The sequence below is a fragment of the Thunnus maccoyii genome, chromosome 17 (assembly GCF_910596095.1).
Source record: "Thunnus maccoyii chromosome 17, fThuMac1.1, whole genome shotgun sequence".
NCBI lineage: Eukaryota > Metazoa > Chordata > Actinopteri > Scombriformes > Scombridae > Thunnus > Thunnus maccoyii.
In genome coordinates, this window is record NC_056549.1 from 12,930,849 (window position 1) to 12,947,864 (window position 17,016).

General features: G+C 37.9%; 2 protein-coding genes across 2 annotated transcripts; both read right to left on the bottom strand.

Annotated features, from left to right (window-relative positions):
• Window positions 1–143: 143 nt before the first annotated feature.
• On the bottom strand, window positions 144–3,642 carry LOC121882706 (protein LEG1 homolog). Its single transcript, XM_042391123.1, has 8 exons — window positions 3,345–3,642; window positions 1,973–2,059; window positions 1,809–1,888; window positions 1,548–1,646; window positions 1,187–1,305; window positions 862–1,003; window positions 665–761; window positions 144–563 (listed from the first exon to the last, which is right to left on the bottom strand). Exons 1-8 carry the CDS (start codon window positions 3,640–3,642, stop codon window positions 412–414), a joined length of 1,074 nt encoding a protein of 357 aa, XP_042247057.1. The 3' UTR covers window positions 144–411.
• A 2,381-nt stretch (window positions 3,643–6,023) lies between these two features.
• Window positions 6,024–14,580, bottom strand: stx7l (syntaxin 7-like). The gene is made up of 10 exons (XM_042390609.1): window positions 13,219–14,580; window positions 11,526–11,619; window positions 11,274–11,343; window positions 10,849–10,939; window positions 10,575–10,712; window positions 9,099–9,145; window positions 8,921–9,011; window positions 8,740–8,812; window positions 7,791–7,873; window positions 6,024–7,345 (listed from the first exon to the last, which is right to left on the bottom strand). The coding sequence occupies exons 1-10, from the start codon at window positions 13,306–13,308 to the stop codon at window positions 7,253–7,255; spliced, it is 870 nt and encodes a 289-aa protein (XP_042246543.1). The 5' UTR covers window positions 13,309–14,580; the 3' UTR covers window positions 6,024–7,252.
• Between the last annotated feature and the right edge of the window lie 2,436 nt (window positions 14,581–17,016).

Genomic DNA, 17,016 nt, shown 5'->3' on the forward strand with positions numbered 1-17,016 from the left:
TTGAAATATATTGTAGTCCTGAGATAAAATCTATATGTCCTCAAATAAGATGTTCTCTGCAAAAAAAAAAAAATTGTGTGTGTGAATTCAAACAAGAGTTCAAACAAGAGATTCCAGTGTTTTGTGTTTGTCATTTGCTTTACTGTAACTTTATTTATTTTAATGCAATAAAATGAGTAGGAGTGCCTGTTGATCTCCCAACAATGACAGGACTTACTTTCAGTACTTGAACTACTTTTATGGAAAGGAAATGTTACTTATGTCTATTTGTATTACAAGAGTCTTCTCTTAGTGAAACCTCCCTGTGGGTAATTCAAAAGTAATCCTTACTGTAAAAAGCATATGTCTTCAACTTTCAGATGAGAATACTATTACATGACTGGAGTTGCCATTTCTCTCCGTGTGTCTTTCTCAGCAGCTGGTAGACATTCCAGTGACGATGGACAGGAAAGTGCTTGTGGCGAAGCTGGGATTCAGTAGGAGCTGCTCCAACATCTCCCGGCCTTTCTCTCTTGTGGTCACTGAACACATGGATTTGCGCCACAGACGCACCAATGTTCCACCTGGTAGATGACACAGGATAATGATCATCCTTAAAGGCTTGGTCATTCAATTTAAAAAAAAGCTATATCATAGTATGTGTGTGTATGTGTGTCTTCCCTACCCAGTATATTGTTCATACTGTTCATCCAGGAGAAGACAGACAGTGTGTGGTTCTCATCCTGACTCATATCAGCAATGTTAGGTGCAATGTCGCCCTCCTGTAGGCAAAGATAAGGCAGACAGGACAATAATTAGATAAATACAAAGGTTTTAAGATGTGATAGAAATTAACGAATGGATGGAGTTGTGGGTATGTACCTGTAAAACTCGGCCTGGCAGAGGGAGTATGAACATCACAGATTTTTCCAAATTGGACTGGAAGTGTGCCGCCGATACGTACTCTGCTGAGTTCAGCCAGCTCTTAGCGAAGGACACCTCAGGAGAGGAATAGTAGCTCTGCCTGAGAGAGAGGAGAGGACAGGGGAGGGAGACAGAGATGAGAAAAGTTAAAAGAATACTTGGACACTGGGAACACTTAGAAGAGAAGAACGATACTGGCATGGATCTTCTCATCTAACACTCAGCATGTCAAAAATGTCCACTGACTATTGCTCTAAGATAGATAGATAGATAGATAGATTACTTGGCATTGCATGCTGCAGAGGCATAAGTTGAAGTCATTTGGGCCTCCCAGTAGAGACCGAGGATAGAGTCCTTCTTCTCATTTTCAGGCAGAGGAGACTCAGCAGCAGTCTTGAGACCCTTTAAACACACATTATACAACAGTTTGCACTGGTTCAGTAGTTCTCCCAATGACCAGTGAACTCACATTAATGTGTAAAATCAGTGCAGTGCCCCTTTAAAAACTGTATTTTCTGTATGTGTGTTTGAATTCAAAATGGTTAATACATGACACAGTGTTCACTAATGTATTTCTAACGTATATCAAAACCAGTAAGCCATATGTAGATTTGTGTGTGCGTGTGTGTGTGCATTCGATGTACCGTAAAAAAGGCATCCCACTTAGCCATGGCGTCAGGGTAGCGAGCTGCACAGTCAGCATAGGTGGTACAAAAGTCCTCTGCGCCTGCAGGGGCCTGCATCTGGACCTAATAATAACACAATTGTCCATCATCATCAGAACCACAACTGTTTGCAGGTTACAGATTAAAACAATAGCATCCAAATGTATTCCACGAGTGCAGCTTTTACTCTTTTTTTTTTCTCCAACTATCTCACTGTCAGTTTGAGGTCTCCTGCTGCACACGTACCTGAACTCCTGCTCCCATGAAGCCCTGCTGTGCAGCAGACAGGAAGGGCAGTACAGAGGCAAAGTAGTTCACACCTGGAGGAAGACAGAGGTGTTTTTTTGTTGTTTTTTTTAGCGTTTAGTGGTCTGTGTGTGCATGTGTGTGCCTGGTATACTTACAGCCCCACCAGCTCTGAGGAGAAATACACATAGTATCTCCTGTTTGCAGACCGCAGGTTGTAGCACCGGTTGGGTCAGCGAGACGCCCTACAGAAACAACACATCATACATAACATCATCAGCTTCTGTCTGGATTCTTAGGTAGCTATGGTGTTATGTCCACTGAGTTTGGGGCTACAATGTGATGAGTATGTTTTAATGAATCAAGGAATCAATAAAAAATGGTTATTCGTTTATTCTATAGGTCAAAGGTCATTGCTGAGCGTTTGATGTATCTGCGGGCTTGTATCCTCCGGAACAACTGAAACATACTTATTAGAGACAAATCCTTATTCTTTCCTAAAAGGTTCCAAAGAGATATAATTCATATTCTCAGTCTTTTTGATGAATTTGGCAGTATTCTGTCCTATTAACAGTTTATGTCTGTGCACAGTTTTCCAATTCCTTTCAGAGAATTTAATTCTTTGACTGACGCTATTCCAAATGGATTAATTCAACTTGTGAAAAGCAACTTGGTGATAATAATATAAAACAGCCTTTACTGATGTGGGATGGAATTGAGCTAACAGATATGAAGTGTAACAATAAGCATATCTGCCAAACTTTTCAAAGAAAGAATAAAACTGTACCTAGAGGCAAGTTTCTTCAAGGTCTCAAATTGAGAACATAAGCTGGAGAAGGGCTTGGCTCTTCAAACAAGGCTATATGTATGTCTCAAAATTTTGTATAAAATATACCATACTAATTGTTTTATTGCTTTACAGACATTGATAGTTCTTGCACATTTGGTAAACATAATATAGAAACATTTTCTCGCCTATTTTTTGATTGTGAAATATCTCAAAAATGTTGGACAGATCTAGAGTCTCACTTTTTTGAAGCTGCTAACGCTGTCTAGTTTCTTAATCTTAAAGATATTATTTGTCACTATGATAAACCAGATGATGGTACTCTTGAATATCTGATAAATTTCATTATTCTATATGCAAAGTTTTTTTTTTTATTCACAAACAGAAATTTTCTAAATCACTACCCTAAGATCTCAACTTTACTCCTAGAACTGAATTCTCTACATTCAGTTTATTAAACAACAAAAAAGTATATAAAAGTAAAAGTAATAAGACTTTGAAACATTATGGAGCTTTTTTCCCTGAAACCTCTGACTGAACATGTTTATAGTTGTGTATATGTCTTTTGTAATATATTCATTTTATCTTCTTCATATGTATTTCATATGTATTAAATTTGATTTGAATGTGCTGATATTGTTTACCTGAATGATTATCCTTTTATTAATTAAATTGTAAACTTTTTCACTTGATTAAAAAAATGTTGATTTAAAAAAAAAAAAAGATCATAATTTTCATTTCACCTGAAGTTAGCGTCCATCCAAGCTGCAGTGGCAGTCCCCACATAGGACTGTCTGTGGCATTTGTCCCCATGGATCCCATAAATGGGTCTGTAGCAGCTATCATCAGGCGGTATAGACTCATGCGGTGAAGGTAGTGCCAGGGTTCGGGAGTCAAGATGCCATTCTGTATTGGCAGATCAGTCAGTTGGCCGGCTGTATGAGCCCACAGGATGGGCATGCCATTTTCTATGACTACGGCAGAGCTGCTGAAAGACACTGCACATGCCAAGACGAGGCTGAGGACAGTCGGACGCAGCATGACTGAGGAGCTGGGACTGCAGAGAGGGATGAAGTCAAGAGTGTCTACTCTGGACTGAGAGTCGTTACATAGACAAAAGGCTTATGTACTCTGTTCACATACATGTTCTGACCAACACAAGCAAACACAGATCTTAGTCCAAGTGACACGTAGTTCAATGACAGAAAGATAAGAAAGTGTGTACATAGAGCTTCAAATACTCCAAAAACAGAAAGTCTCTCTCCCCCATATACACACAAACACACACACACATAAAATCGAAGAGAGACAGACAGTGTGAGGTTGAACGAGCATGACAGCATAAAAAAGCAATCAGTCAATTCACGAAGCAGACTTTCACCGTGATTCAATCATTGACATGGAGGGCTTTCATGCCTAACCTCATCAGCAAACAATTTAAGTTGAATGCTCTGCCAAGAGCTCATTGGATTTAAATTTCAAAGCAAATATCAAAAGGTAAACAACAAGATCCCATTATTGTCCTGTTTGGTTCACATCATCTATAGTGAAAGAGGGGTGCAGATTTGTGGCCCCCCAGAGTTCAATAAACAAAGATAACGCCAAGTCTGGACCTTTTTGTGAACCTGAAACTCACAATCATGTATGTTCCATGTGACTTTCATCATCACATGCTGCAAAACAAATAGTCCAAAGAGGACAAGACAACAGATCCATTGATTTGAGGCAATGCACAGACAAGCTGATATGTTTCAGTCCTCCTTTGGTCTGTATGCTCTTTATTTTGCATGACATTCACTCATTTCACTAATCCCCGACTGAAAGCATGCAACAACTGTGATTCTAACAGGGTTTTGATCTGCAAACTAACACTAAATAGAATAAGGTGAAAAGTTGGATTACAAGGAACAGTAGCTGTTTGGTTAACCTATCTGTACCCCCTTTGCTACCACTGTGTTGTGTTTGACTTAAACAGCAGATTGCCCAGTAAAATTATTGATCTGTTACATAAATTGGAATTTTCCAACTTGAAAACTTCTGGATCCAGTTTTCACAGCTTTCTCCACATTGCCTCTCACACACAGGAATAAAACTCTGTTGGAGAAATAGTGAGTCCTTTATTTGTTCATCTTTTCGCCTAAAAGAGTCAATTTTGAATATATTTAGTCCAAAAATACCAGAATCAGCCTATGCTATACCCACCATGTGCAATTTTTAAATTGTACATTATTGGTTTCTAAATCTCCAGAAGACATGGCCTCAGTGTCCTCAATGGCCTTGTTGATATATATTGACATTTTGACATATATTGATATATGTGTTGTCCCAGGGAAGGCACAGAGATGCTTAAAAGACACACAGCCAAAAAGCAGTTAGAAGAATTATTAAGATCCTTAAGTAAAAATACCAATACCACAATTTTAAAATACTCATACCAATAGTGTACTTAAATATTAAAGGCAAAAGAACTTATGTCCTTTAGTGTTAAATCATCATATATACAATGCATCATAGTAGGATTATTATTTGTGATGTATTAACATGTAAGCAGTATTTTAGTTGAGGTTGTGCTAATTTTAAGCACCAGTTTACAGTTTGGTATTTTGATCAATGCTGTAGGAATTCATCATATTTTATAAGAGCACACATTGTGAAATCTTCTATGTAACTTGTAACTAAAGCTGTCAAATAAATGTAGAGGGCTGAAAAGAAAATTTTGTGTTTATAATAATATATAATGTAGTGGAGTAAAAGTATAAAGCAGCATATTGTGGAAATACTCATGTAAAGTGCAAGTACAGCACTTACGTACTGTCTATTTAATGCATAGATCCTTTATGTCCATGAGTTTGACTAAAGCGACTAACTTCAGACCTGGATCTGAATCCTACCAGTATTTTCTATTGTGCATCACATCAGATTGACCTTCAAAAATGGTAAAAAGTTACTGTTATTTACACAGAATATCCATCTCGGTTTAAAATTAAAAGTAGCTCTACCTATATTACCTGAGTATTTCCAATCAAACAAAGACAAGTGTCACATAAAGTTCTTCAGATTCCCTCCATAAAGAGACTAATGCTTTCACAGTGGAGCTATCATGTTGATAAAACTCTCTGTAGATACATTTAAACTTTGTTTTCTAGAGTGACTTGCACCTAAATAAATAAGCACCAAATGATATGTAATGTGACGTGTCCACTGCCTGTTTTTCATTTAACTTTGAATGTTAAACTAACTATTGAATTAACAATCTAGCACTGTTGGTAATATGTTGTACTAGTTCAAACTGTAAAACAGTCTAATGTCAAATTATTTAAATAAATATAAAGTTAACACCCAGTATTTTTACTGTAGGATACTGTAATCACGCCATTAGGGAATGTGTGTTTTCAGTAAAAAGTACTCTTCTCACTTCATCGTCAGTACATTCAGGTAATTTATTCAGCACACAATAGGCAGCTAAATCTTTTTATTAAAAATATACATGTAATCATAGTTTTACATTTGAGTATAATAGTAGAGGCAAACAATTTAGTGTTTGCTTTAACTAACTGCACTTTGGATGTGTAAAAATTTTGGTTTCTTCATATCAAGAATATAGAAAAAGTAGTTTCTCAGGTGCAGAAAAGAGTGACAGCTGACTGTCAGTACTTTTCTATGGGTAAAGTCCACGCAAATGGTAAACCCACACAGGTGTTTTCACTTAGGTTGGCTAATTAGAGGTCTAATCAACCAGAACATGGATACACCAGTGTGGGCATGCAGGGCCTTTAAGTACAGCACACCAAAGCAGGTTAAAACGATCCATAAAAAACAACTATAACTTCACCTGGCCTGTCCTATTTACATGTTATACTTACATTATGTGTGTGTACTCATCTGAAATGTGATATTTAATTTAATGAATAAAGTAATCATAAAAAGGAAACATTCTTGACTTCCAGTCTTCTGGGCTACATAGTTAAAAACAATTTGTGTAGTCAAAGGAAACAACAGCTATTTAACAAAAAGTCTTATCTGGAATGATTGGCTGATAGTGGAGTGTGATATACTGTCATAACCACAGATTTAGGATGGTCATGTCTTGATTAGTGATTGTAATACGACTACATAAATTTGAATAGAAATTAACTAATCATTTTAATGAATTATAACTTAAAGTACAGGAGATACATGATAAAAAAAAGCACCGTCACATAGAGCACTGCCTTACTAACCCATCCATACTTGTCTAGAGGAAGTTACTGCTTCATTAGTCAGTGAGCATCTAAACATTGATAGGGCAGTGGCAACGGTTACTCAGCAACAGTTGTAGGAGCCAACATGGCTGCCAATGAATACAGCAAGCTCCACCTATGATTACACTTCCCTCTGACAATCAGATGAGGACTAAAACTTTTCCTGTCTTCGTAAATCACGCCTAAATCACACACAAATCATTCAATTAAAACTGATAATCACAATCAAGCTACCAGAACTGGTTTAGTTTCACAGTGAAGGCTGTGCAGTCATTTCGATAAAAGACGACAGTATTTTAAAAATATAATCAAATCAAAGACAGACAGACAGTTTCAATGAGGCAAAGGAGGACATCCGTTGTCCAGGCTGATGACTCAACAGGAGAAGAGGAGGAGAGGAAGAGTCTTCATTATTTGACAGCGCCCCAGATGATGAGTCCTATAACAACAGCAGCTATGGCCAACACTACCATCAGGATGCATATCTTCTTACGGGAGCTCCGCTTGGGGGTGGGGGGAAGCACAAAGTGGTTGTTCAAGTCATAAATAAGTAAAAAATATAATCAGTTTATTCCTCTCAGACTAGTTAATGGTTTGAAATGACTCACAACTTGTGATTAGGCTTTTTCTTTTATATTTCTCCTTAACACCTCTGTCTCCAACTCTTATTTACTTTAGCAAACTGACTAAAAACTTGGTTACACAAGCAAGTCCTTGTGAAGGAGGTCGAAGGGTCATATATGCACACATACTGCCACGTCAGAGACGCCTCGAGCAACCAATCTTGTTAAGACTCCTCCACCGGTTCACCAGCTACGAGCTAACTTCTATAACATTTATTCTTTGAACTCCTCTCCCCTCCTGCTGTTCCTTTCTTTTAATCCCTTCTTTGTGTATCTGTCTGTCCTCTCTTTTGTCCATCCTCTTGTCTGTCCAGTTGTGTTTTACCTGGTAGTCTGCAGCACGTGCCAGCTGCTGTGTGCCCCTCTGGACATTCACATCTGCGGTCTCCACGTTGGCTTCTATACTGTCTACAGAGCACATACAGAAAACACACACACTTTTAGTTTTACAAGCAACTGGTGGGCAGAAGAGACAAATCTACACAATTGTATTTGCTCGGTCATTAGATAAGTAGATAGACTGGGTATGTACAGAATTGCTTGATTAAAGTAACTTTATTTAGTTTAATAAACTAGTTTTAGTTTAGTTTATTTAGAATTTGTCAATCAGTTCTTTATGCTGATTCTCCTTTTTTTCCTGTTAAAGTTTTTTTCTTTCTGCATCTATTGAAGAATAGGGGCTGTCATATGTTGTATAGATAATAAAGACCTTTTTTAGGCAAATTTGTATATAATTATATGAACAAAGTAGACTGCAATAAAAAATGTAGCTCACAAAGAACAGGTGCAGTATTTGTTGCAGAGATTAACAGGAGGCAACTAACTAACTGACAATATAGCTAGAAAATGCACTTGAAAAGTTTTTCATTGTATAAATGCATAAATATGAATTATCTCCAATAAGAGAACCACAATTCTTTTAGCAATTTTATCCTTGCACGTCTTTCTTCTCCCTAAATTATATGCCACTGGATTATGTCCTGCCCAGATATTTTGTTTCAACAGGCAAGATGCCTTAAAAATGCTGTTTCATTGTGACTTTGAGGTATTCAGGAATTAATATACTGTATCTTTTCATAACCCACTTTGTGAACATCTAGAATGTCCCTGTACCTACATTAATAATCGCTGCTATTTTCTAGGCAGGTTCTGGGTTAAAATGTGGCATATACTGAGTTGACCCTGCCCACATTCCTGTTATCAGTAAGTGATGTCTCAGTTGTAAGCAGCTGCATTAATAAAGGAACATCTACATGTTAGTGACAGGAGTTTACCTATCATGTCTCCCTGCTCATGGACCATCATCCCCAGGTCCTTGAAGATGTCGTTGATATCTGTGATGTCAGACTGAATTAATAAACATAAAGAAAAGTGATTAATGTATGCTTCTGACTTCACTATATACATTATATATTACTGGCAACACTGGTGTAGACATTTGGTTCTTTTTTGTACCTCCAACTGCCTGATGGACGACTCCCTCTCCTGGATTAGCCTCAGGTCTTCTTCAGTGATGGCCTCAGCCTGAGCCTGCATCTGGGAGTCACTGCAGAAACAAATGTAGACACAATAATAATGATGATAATATTAAAAGAAAAGAAAGTATAATAATAAACAGAAATGTAAGACCTACCTTGGCGAAGGAGGAACATTTCCAAAACTATCCTCCGGCTGGCCTCCCTGTTAAAGTGAATTCAGAGGTTTATGAATACATACATTACCGTAATATCTCATTAAATATAATTAGAGTCAGTATCGGCAGTAAAGTTAATTGTCAAAAACCTCATGTATGGTGACATTATAGGGCAAACAGATTTTTGTCCCAGCCAAGAATTACCAACCAGTCAAAGCAGTAAAGAATTGTTCCTGCTTATCAGTGTGAACACAGCAGATACAGGTACTTTTCTGTGCACTGAGATAAGCGACAAGGGAACAAAGTTGCCAAGCAAGCAGGCAGGCAGGCTCTCCCAAAGGAGTCAGTGTCTAAATGTCTGGCACAGTAATGTGAGAACTACATCTTGTGAAGCTTCTCATGTAAACTCTCAGTTCAACTAAATTTGACAACAAATTCCAGACTACTGACATCCATTGTATTACAAATTTAAAAAACAACAACAAATAAAAGCTCAACAGCACCTTTCTTGACATACTGTTTAAATTATATATTTATAAATTGCAAGTATACTGCAGTGGAATACAGACTTTTTAAAATTAAAAGGATTTTAATTTGATTTTTTGTTTTTGAAAATTGCTTTCAGAATTCAGATAAAAATAGGATTTTAAATCCAAAAGAAGACAGTGTCTGATGGTAGAAATTCTAAGATTATACAGTATAATACTGTATAGTTTAGATACATGAGGCAGCAGATATCTGGGGAAGTATATAAAGCTAATTCTCAAATGTTTGCAGTCCCAAGAGTCCGATATGCTCCATCAAGGACATGGACATAGAGGTTAAATTATTATGAATAATAACTATAAATTGAGAATAATAAGGGTAGAAATGTAGCCTACAAGACATTTATGTGTTGCAATTACTTTTTACTAATATTAAGCTCTTTTATAGAATTGGCTGACAGCAGTGGGAGATGTTGCTAAGAAGGAAATGATCTTGCCTCTTACATATTTACGAAAATCCAAATATTTTCTCAGTAGTTAATGATAATGGGTCTTACATTTGTGTTATTTTATATCATGTAATCCTCTAACTGTAGGTGGAGCTGTATTTTTTTTTGTCTGTATATGCAGTCTGCTTTTTGTTCACACGGCCCGATGAAGACCTTGATGATCGAAACATTGCATCATTAAATTTTAGGGTATTTTACAATTGCAGACTACCTCTCCTTGTCCTTTGTATGCTGCTTTTGTCTTGGGCATGCACCCAGCTGGGGGTTGTATGTCTACATTATCAACTTTCTTTGCCAGGGTCTTACATTTAAATTCATGTCTGTCCCCACTGATCAAGCTCTTGATATTACTAAAGTGCATAAAAACACATTTTTTGTTTAGGAAGTTCACCGGTTTTCTTGCATGGGTGTGGTGACCTTTGTATGATATCGCTCTGCTCAACCTTAACTGTTCTTGTGACATGTTACAGCAGGTTACTCACCGACACCCTGGAGCTGGCTCTGACTCGGGCCACAAACTCTCTCTCTTTGTCGGCTGCCTGGCGTTGCGTCTTCTGGAAGCTGTTCAGGGCGGCGGAGAAGTCATTCAACAGACGCTCTTTCTGTATCTTTCTCTGTCGCTGAAAGACATGTAAAAAAACAAATATCAACAGAGAGGCCACAAGAGTTAGAGCTGGAGCTAATTGTCTGCAACTTTTATTCAGTCTGGTGGCTTTAAACAATAGTGTACAACAAAGTTACTGTAGAGTTCAGTACCTGATCTGCGCCGACAGGAAGTGCACTGAAAGCCTTGATTAGTCGGTCAGTCTCCTTAGCTAGCTGGTTGCCTTGCTGTTGTTTCTGTTGTCTGGTGACCAAAGACAAAAATATGTCAGACACGCAGAATTCATTCTGTTTGAGCACAAAAAGACTTTATAGACTTTATGACAGTCAGATCACTGAGAGGAGAAGTAGCAGAGAGGCTACTTGCAGTGAAAATGATTGATATCAGGTTTAAAAAGCTGTATCTGTATTGATACAGTATGGGTTTTAATGGTTTATAACTTGCCTACTGTATGACAGGCATGGTTGAAAAGTTGATTTGTTTTGTACCAGCATCTGCACTAATCATCTATAAAAGATGCTCATCATAATAGATTAATTATGTAAGCGCATGTCATAATCAAGTCCACTTAACTCACAGCGAGTGTCGTAGCTGGCTGCTGTCCTGCTCCGTTCCCAACAGAGACACTGCCCTCTGCAGCTCAGAGACTGAGGAGGAAAAGAGGGAAGAAGATATTGTTTATTTACTCCATTCACACACTGGAGGCAATAAACTGTCACTACAGATGTTATCTGACTGTTGCAGATGATGAGGATGACTTCTGTATGTGTGTGTGTGTGTGTGTGTGTGTGTGTGTGTGTGTGTGTGTGTGTGTGTGTGTGGGCATTACTCAGCAGTGTCAGCTTTTGGATGTTGGAGCTGATGTTGTTAACCAGAACACTGGGCTCCTCTTGAATCCCAGCCTGGTAGGCCATGATGGAGATCTGTGAGGACACACAACAACAACACTGTCTGTTAATTCATTCATGAGTCAAACAGAGATGTCATTACCTTACTTACTGATGTTATTTTAGTGTGTTGGTGATTTGAGAGAATAACTTTTGTTTTGGATCATTTTTAGTGACTACACTTCCATGTGGGGTAGCTTTAATAGAGGCAATAAAGTTGCTACACATAACAAACATGGTCAATAGTGTGCTGCTGGCATTAAAGTTATAGCAAGTAACCTGATTTCATGTTGGCATAAAAACTATATTCAGCCTACTTTCAAATCCTCTCAACCGTAAAACACCCAAAATATCTACTGTGGTAGTTTCTTTTCCTTCTTAGCCTTGTGCTGAGACTAGAAGCCCCATAACAGTCATGTTAGTCACAAGTTTGAATCCCGTGGACATGTCTTTGAGCTTCACTTTCTGGCCAAAAGTATGTGGACACCTGAACATTCCCATAAGTAATTTTTGAACATTTTATTCCACAATCATGAGCATGACTATGCTGCTAAAACACCTTCAACTTTTCTATGAAGGCTTTCCACATGATTTTGTACACCGGCTGCAACGATTTGTTCCCATTCAGCCACAAGAGCATTAATGAGGTGCACTGTCATGTTGAAACAGGTAAGGGCCCTCCCAAAATTGTTGCCACACAGCACTTTTTGTCTATATCATTGAACAATGTGGCATTAAGATTTCCCTTAACTGGAACTTAAATTCCCCTCTAGATATATTTTAAAACATATCAAAAATACTCTGCTTGGAACACATCCTGGAGTAGAGGGGGATACACTGAAAACAGGGGTGTCCTTATACTTTTGGCCATCTACTCCAGGTCAGGCAAGTTATTACAACATGGTCATTTACAGCAGATGGTAGAACATGGCCTTTCAGTTTCAATCTCTTTCACATGTTATTCTTTATAATCCATTTTCTAAATCAAGCATTTGCTCATTTGTTGCATGTAGCCTTATCTGTGTGTGACAGGACTGTTCACTACAGCCCTGTCATGCAGACTTCCTGTATTGTTGACATAAGAAGACTGAAACTATGACCAGTATGCAAATAACCATCTGTTAGGAAACTCGATCTGAGGCTATATCCGACACTGTCATTGCTATTGGCGGGGTTAATTTTGATCATGATTCATGATTTTACTTAAAAACAAAATTAGACATTTATAACCATGCTTCTTGCATTAATTATACTGTTTTCCCGTGTGTGTAGGCCTACTGTTTGTGTGTTTTTGTCCCAATGCGGAAATCATAGGAGCTTTCCAATGACAACAGTAGGAGTGCGTAAAGGATCACTATTCACGTATGATCCACTTATGTTTATCAGAGTTAAAGATGATTTAAATAAGATTTATTCCTCAAACATGCAGCGCTTTGCAGAAGTCATTAAGTTACAAAGTCGCAGCACAATTTGAAGATTCTCCTTTCTCGTTTTTCGCAGAACAAAATCTTTCAGTTTCTTCGTTCCTAAAATGTGAAACAACGTCAATAAACCCGCGTTAACCATCCTAATGTGTTAGTATTGTTCATTCTTACTAAATGTTGCAGCTCAGTTGTGTAAAAGTTTGGACTCTACCTTTTCTTGAGACTCGCAGCGGCGATGTGTTTCCTGATTTTCTACCACTCCCCCGTCACATGATATGTGGAGCACCGAAGGCGAGATCATTGGTAGAAATCATAAGAGAAAGAAAAGATCATATGAAGCAAGAAATGAACCGAAAACAATCAGCTTATAGAATATCAATTCAGTAAACACTGAAACTGTTTTGAGTAGTTTTACACATAATCAAACTTTGTCACAATATCATACTAATATCATGACAGGGTTAATTCTGTGGTCTTGTTGTAGGCTATAATTAATATAATCTGTGCATTACTGCTTATTAAACAAAAATGAATCATGTTTTCAAAGGGTTTTTTTTAATCATTACATGTTTTCTAACTAGCAGTTTTATCCTGCATAGTCCTGTACCTTATTCCTAGTGGTCCAAAATTACTACAAATACTGAGGAATATGTTGGTTCCTGTGCTGTTTTTAGAGCTATCAAAATCCATGCAGCACTGATTTCCTGCTGTAAATGCTACAATGATGCCTCATTGAAGAAAAATCATCATAGAATTTGGATTAAAATAAGATTTTTAGTGTTTAATGTAACAATACTGTTTGCCTTCCTTCACCCAAGAGGTGTCTAAATGTGGAAATATAAGTTGAAGCCGCAATAGTAATTATATAGCATCCAATCTATGGTTCATATGATTACACTGGATCTAGTGAGCTCTGCATGCCCAGTTTGCTGGTGTGTAAAATGCAGATAAAATACTTCAAGTAGTTTGTCAGCAGCCTGTAGGTTAGTGTGGTGGACAAACTAAATCACCAACATAGGAACATGTTAAAAAAAAAAAATTAGTATTAATTAGTATTGTTCTCCTGTTATTGACTGACAATCCAAACCTTAATCAAGACATTTAACTCAACTGCTTCAGTGTCCACCAGTAGAGGACAGCAAACACCTGGTAGGGGTGATGCTGGAAAACATCAAATGGTAAGTTGACTTTGCCAGGGAAAATTGGGCTCAAATAAGGTTTTCAAAAAGTCATGTTTTATGCTCTGTCAACATTTGGACAAATATAGCCAAAGGCAAATGGTGTGCTGGCTGAACTGTAGCACAAAATAATGACAACTAGCATGATGTTGGCAGGCACTATCATGCATTAACACAGTCATCAATTGTATCTGCCTCTGACGCAAGAGCTTGCCCTAGTTTCTTGAGAACAGCATTAACTCAGCTTTTCATGTACATTAAGACAGCCCAAGTTCTCACAACTAAATCCTATTGGAGCTGAGTGAATGTCCTGTTGTTTATAGGTGCTGAGTCAAACATGGTGCATCTGTATAAAATTAAAAATCTACATTAAACATGTCGCAAACAAAATTTGAAAATTTGAAACACAAAGAAAACTATTATAAAAAAATAATATATTAAAGAGGACCAAAAATAGATCCCTGTGGTACACCTCGTGCCAAATTTGTTGTCTTCAAGAGCGGAAAACCACATTATACGTCATCTTCTTGTTTACGCCATAGACTGGAGGAAATACGTTTCAGGCGATCATGGGAGTGTGATATCAGGGAGCAGACAGGAGTTAGCTTGTATATGCTAGAACAGACACTGTTAGAGTTGGACCGGTATGTGGAAGTAACAGGCTGCTGTGACGCAGAAGGCAAAAAGTTTCCTTGGCAGGGGTAAGATGTGAGGAGGATTTGGACCCAGTGTTGTAAATACATCACTCAGGAAGGTTGAACTGGACGTCAGTAGGACAGGGAATATTTTGGGCTGGTTACACACACGGAAAGTAGCAGGTTGCTGCAAAAAGCTGAGCAGGATTTTCCTTCCAAACAGAAATGTCACAGCTGAGGAGGCTGAGCAAAGTCTGAGTGGGTGCAAAGGTATGGCGAGTGTAGCGAGGGGGTGTTTGGTTAGAGGTGGATAGACACATAGTGATCTATTAGGTTTGTTTTTGTTTTTTTAGTTCACATGTCAATTTAGTTTAATATATTTCCAGAATTTACGGCTTAATTTCTAGCAGACAGGAAGCGAGGCAGAACTTGTAAGTGGCAGTAACCTGTTGATGAGCCTCCCTCGTCATCGTGGCATAACATGTCTGGGGCACAGATGCTGTTTTTGCAAGATGTGGAAAATCACAAATAATGGCTGAACCTGTACTCACTGGAGAGACTGGACATGGAGACTGTCACTCTGCTGTGATGCAGAAATTGGAGAACTCATCTAGGCACACAACACAAAAAGTCTTTCAGGTGCGTCATTAGAAAATGGATGGGAATGAAACACGTTTCTATTAGTTTTTCTTTCCATTAGTAAGATGAGCCTGGCTCCTCTAAATATGTAATTCTAACAGTGAAGGTGACACTTTTTGTGTTTGCTTCTTTTTGCCCAGGTTCTCTTAGAGATGATGCTGCAGAGGGGAAGAGACATGACATTTTCATTAAAGAAACTCTAATATTGGTTATGTGCTATTATATTGTGAACTGCATCTCCTGCCCAGATGGATAAATGTTAGTTATGCAGAGTAATTGTAAATCACAATAGAGAGTCAGTTTCTAATAAACACAAAGTTTAGTCTTGGACTTTGGCAGAACAACAGAGCTTTGAAGAAGTTATGTTTGCTATTAATATAAGAAACCTGTCAAGTTGAAAATAAACAACCTGCATCGAACAAACACACAGGAACAGCAACTGTAATTAAGATGGAGATTGTCAGTGACCACGTCTGTCCTGAGACAAATGTAGCCTCCTTTGCAGGGCTTCATGCTACCTTTAATTAACCTGTGATGAATTTTATTTTGTGCCAGGTGCTTGAATAGCATTACAGTGTCCTCTTTGTAGCTGGATTTCTTTGCTTTGGCTAAAAGGCAATATTGAAAATGTATTTAGTCCAAAGCACATACAAGACATCCAAGTGAAATTATAAAATGGTGAAACTACATCAACAAAACAAAACTGCCCCGTGAACTTGGTGTATCCTCTGCTTGCCTGGCCTTAGCGGACACTCTGACTACATGGAGAATAGCTGAGTTATGTGTGCTTCTCTGTGTCTATGAAATAAACCCAGTCTCACACTGAGACATTAAAACAATGCACAGAGAGAGAAATAAAACAACAAAAATAAGTGACTATGATGTGTGATCACTATTCAATGTCTGGGTTGTAAGATGCTGTGAGGAAGTTCCCTTGCCAAAATAGATAAAGTTAGCATGTATATTTTAGCAAAGTAAAACATGGCCATACTGAGCCTTTTTCTTGAGTGCAGCCTTTTATAGCACTGCGCTATTAGAGAATTCACTCCAGTTAAGGATGTGTTGATGTGCCTTGGTCTCTGGCTACAGTTCAAGACCCAGATTTTGGCTAGAAAATATTTTGCACTATAATGACAAACTGGTTCAGCTCAGGTGTTGACATAAATTTATACACCAAAGACAATCTAGAGTGAATGATGTGACTTATGTAACCTGTTTAGTCTGACATTTCAGCTCTGCCAAAAACAGAGACCCTCCAAGCAATTAAAGATTAATGAGCACATTAGCTGCATTTATTTTGACACTAGTCACAGTAACCCACTCTGACATTTTAAATGTCAATGAAGCCAGAATTGCTCTTATTTCTCACACAAGAGTTTCACCAGGTAATAAAGACTGAAGAACAAGGAGGGAATATAGTGAAAAGAAAAGTAAGAACAATTGGCCAAAATGATCTTGGTCCCATTCCTGCAGTGGGTTTGTACGGCTGGTGATTTCTGTGAGCCTAGTTCTTGGTGTATTTTATGTGTTTTTCTCTCAGTAGTGTTATCATTCATG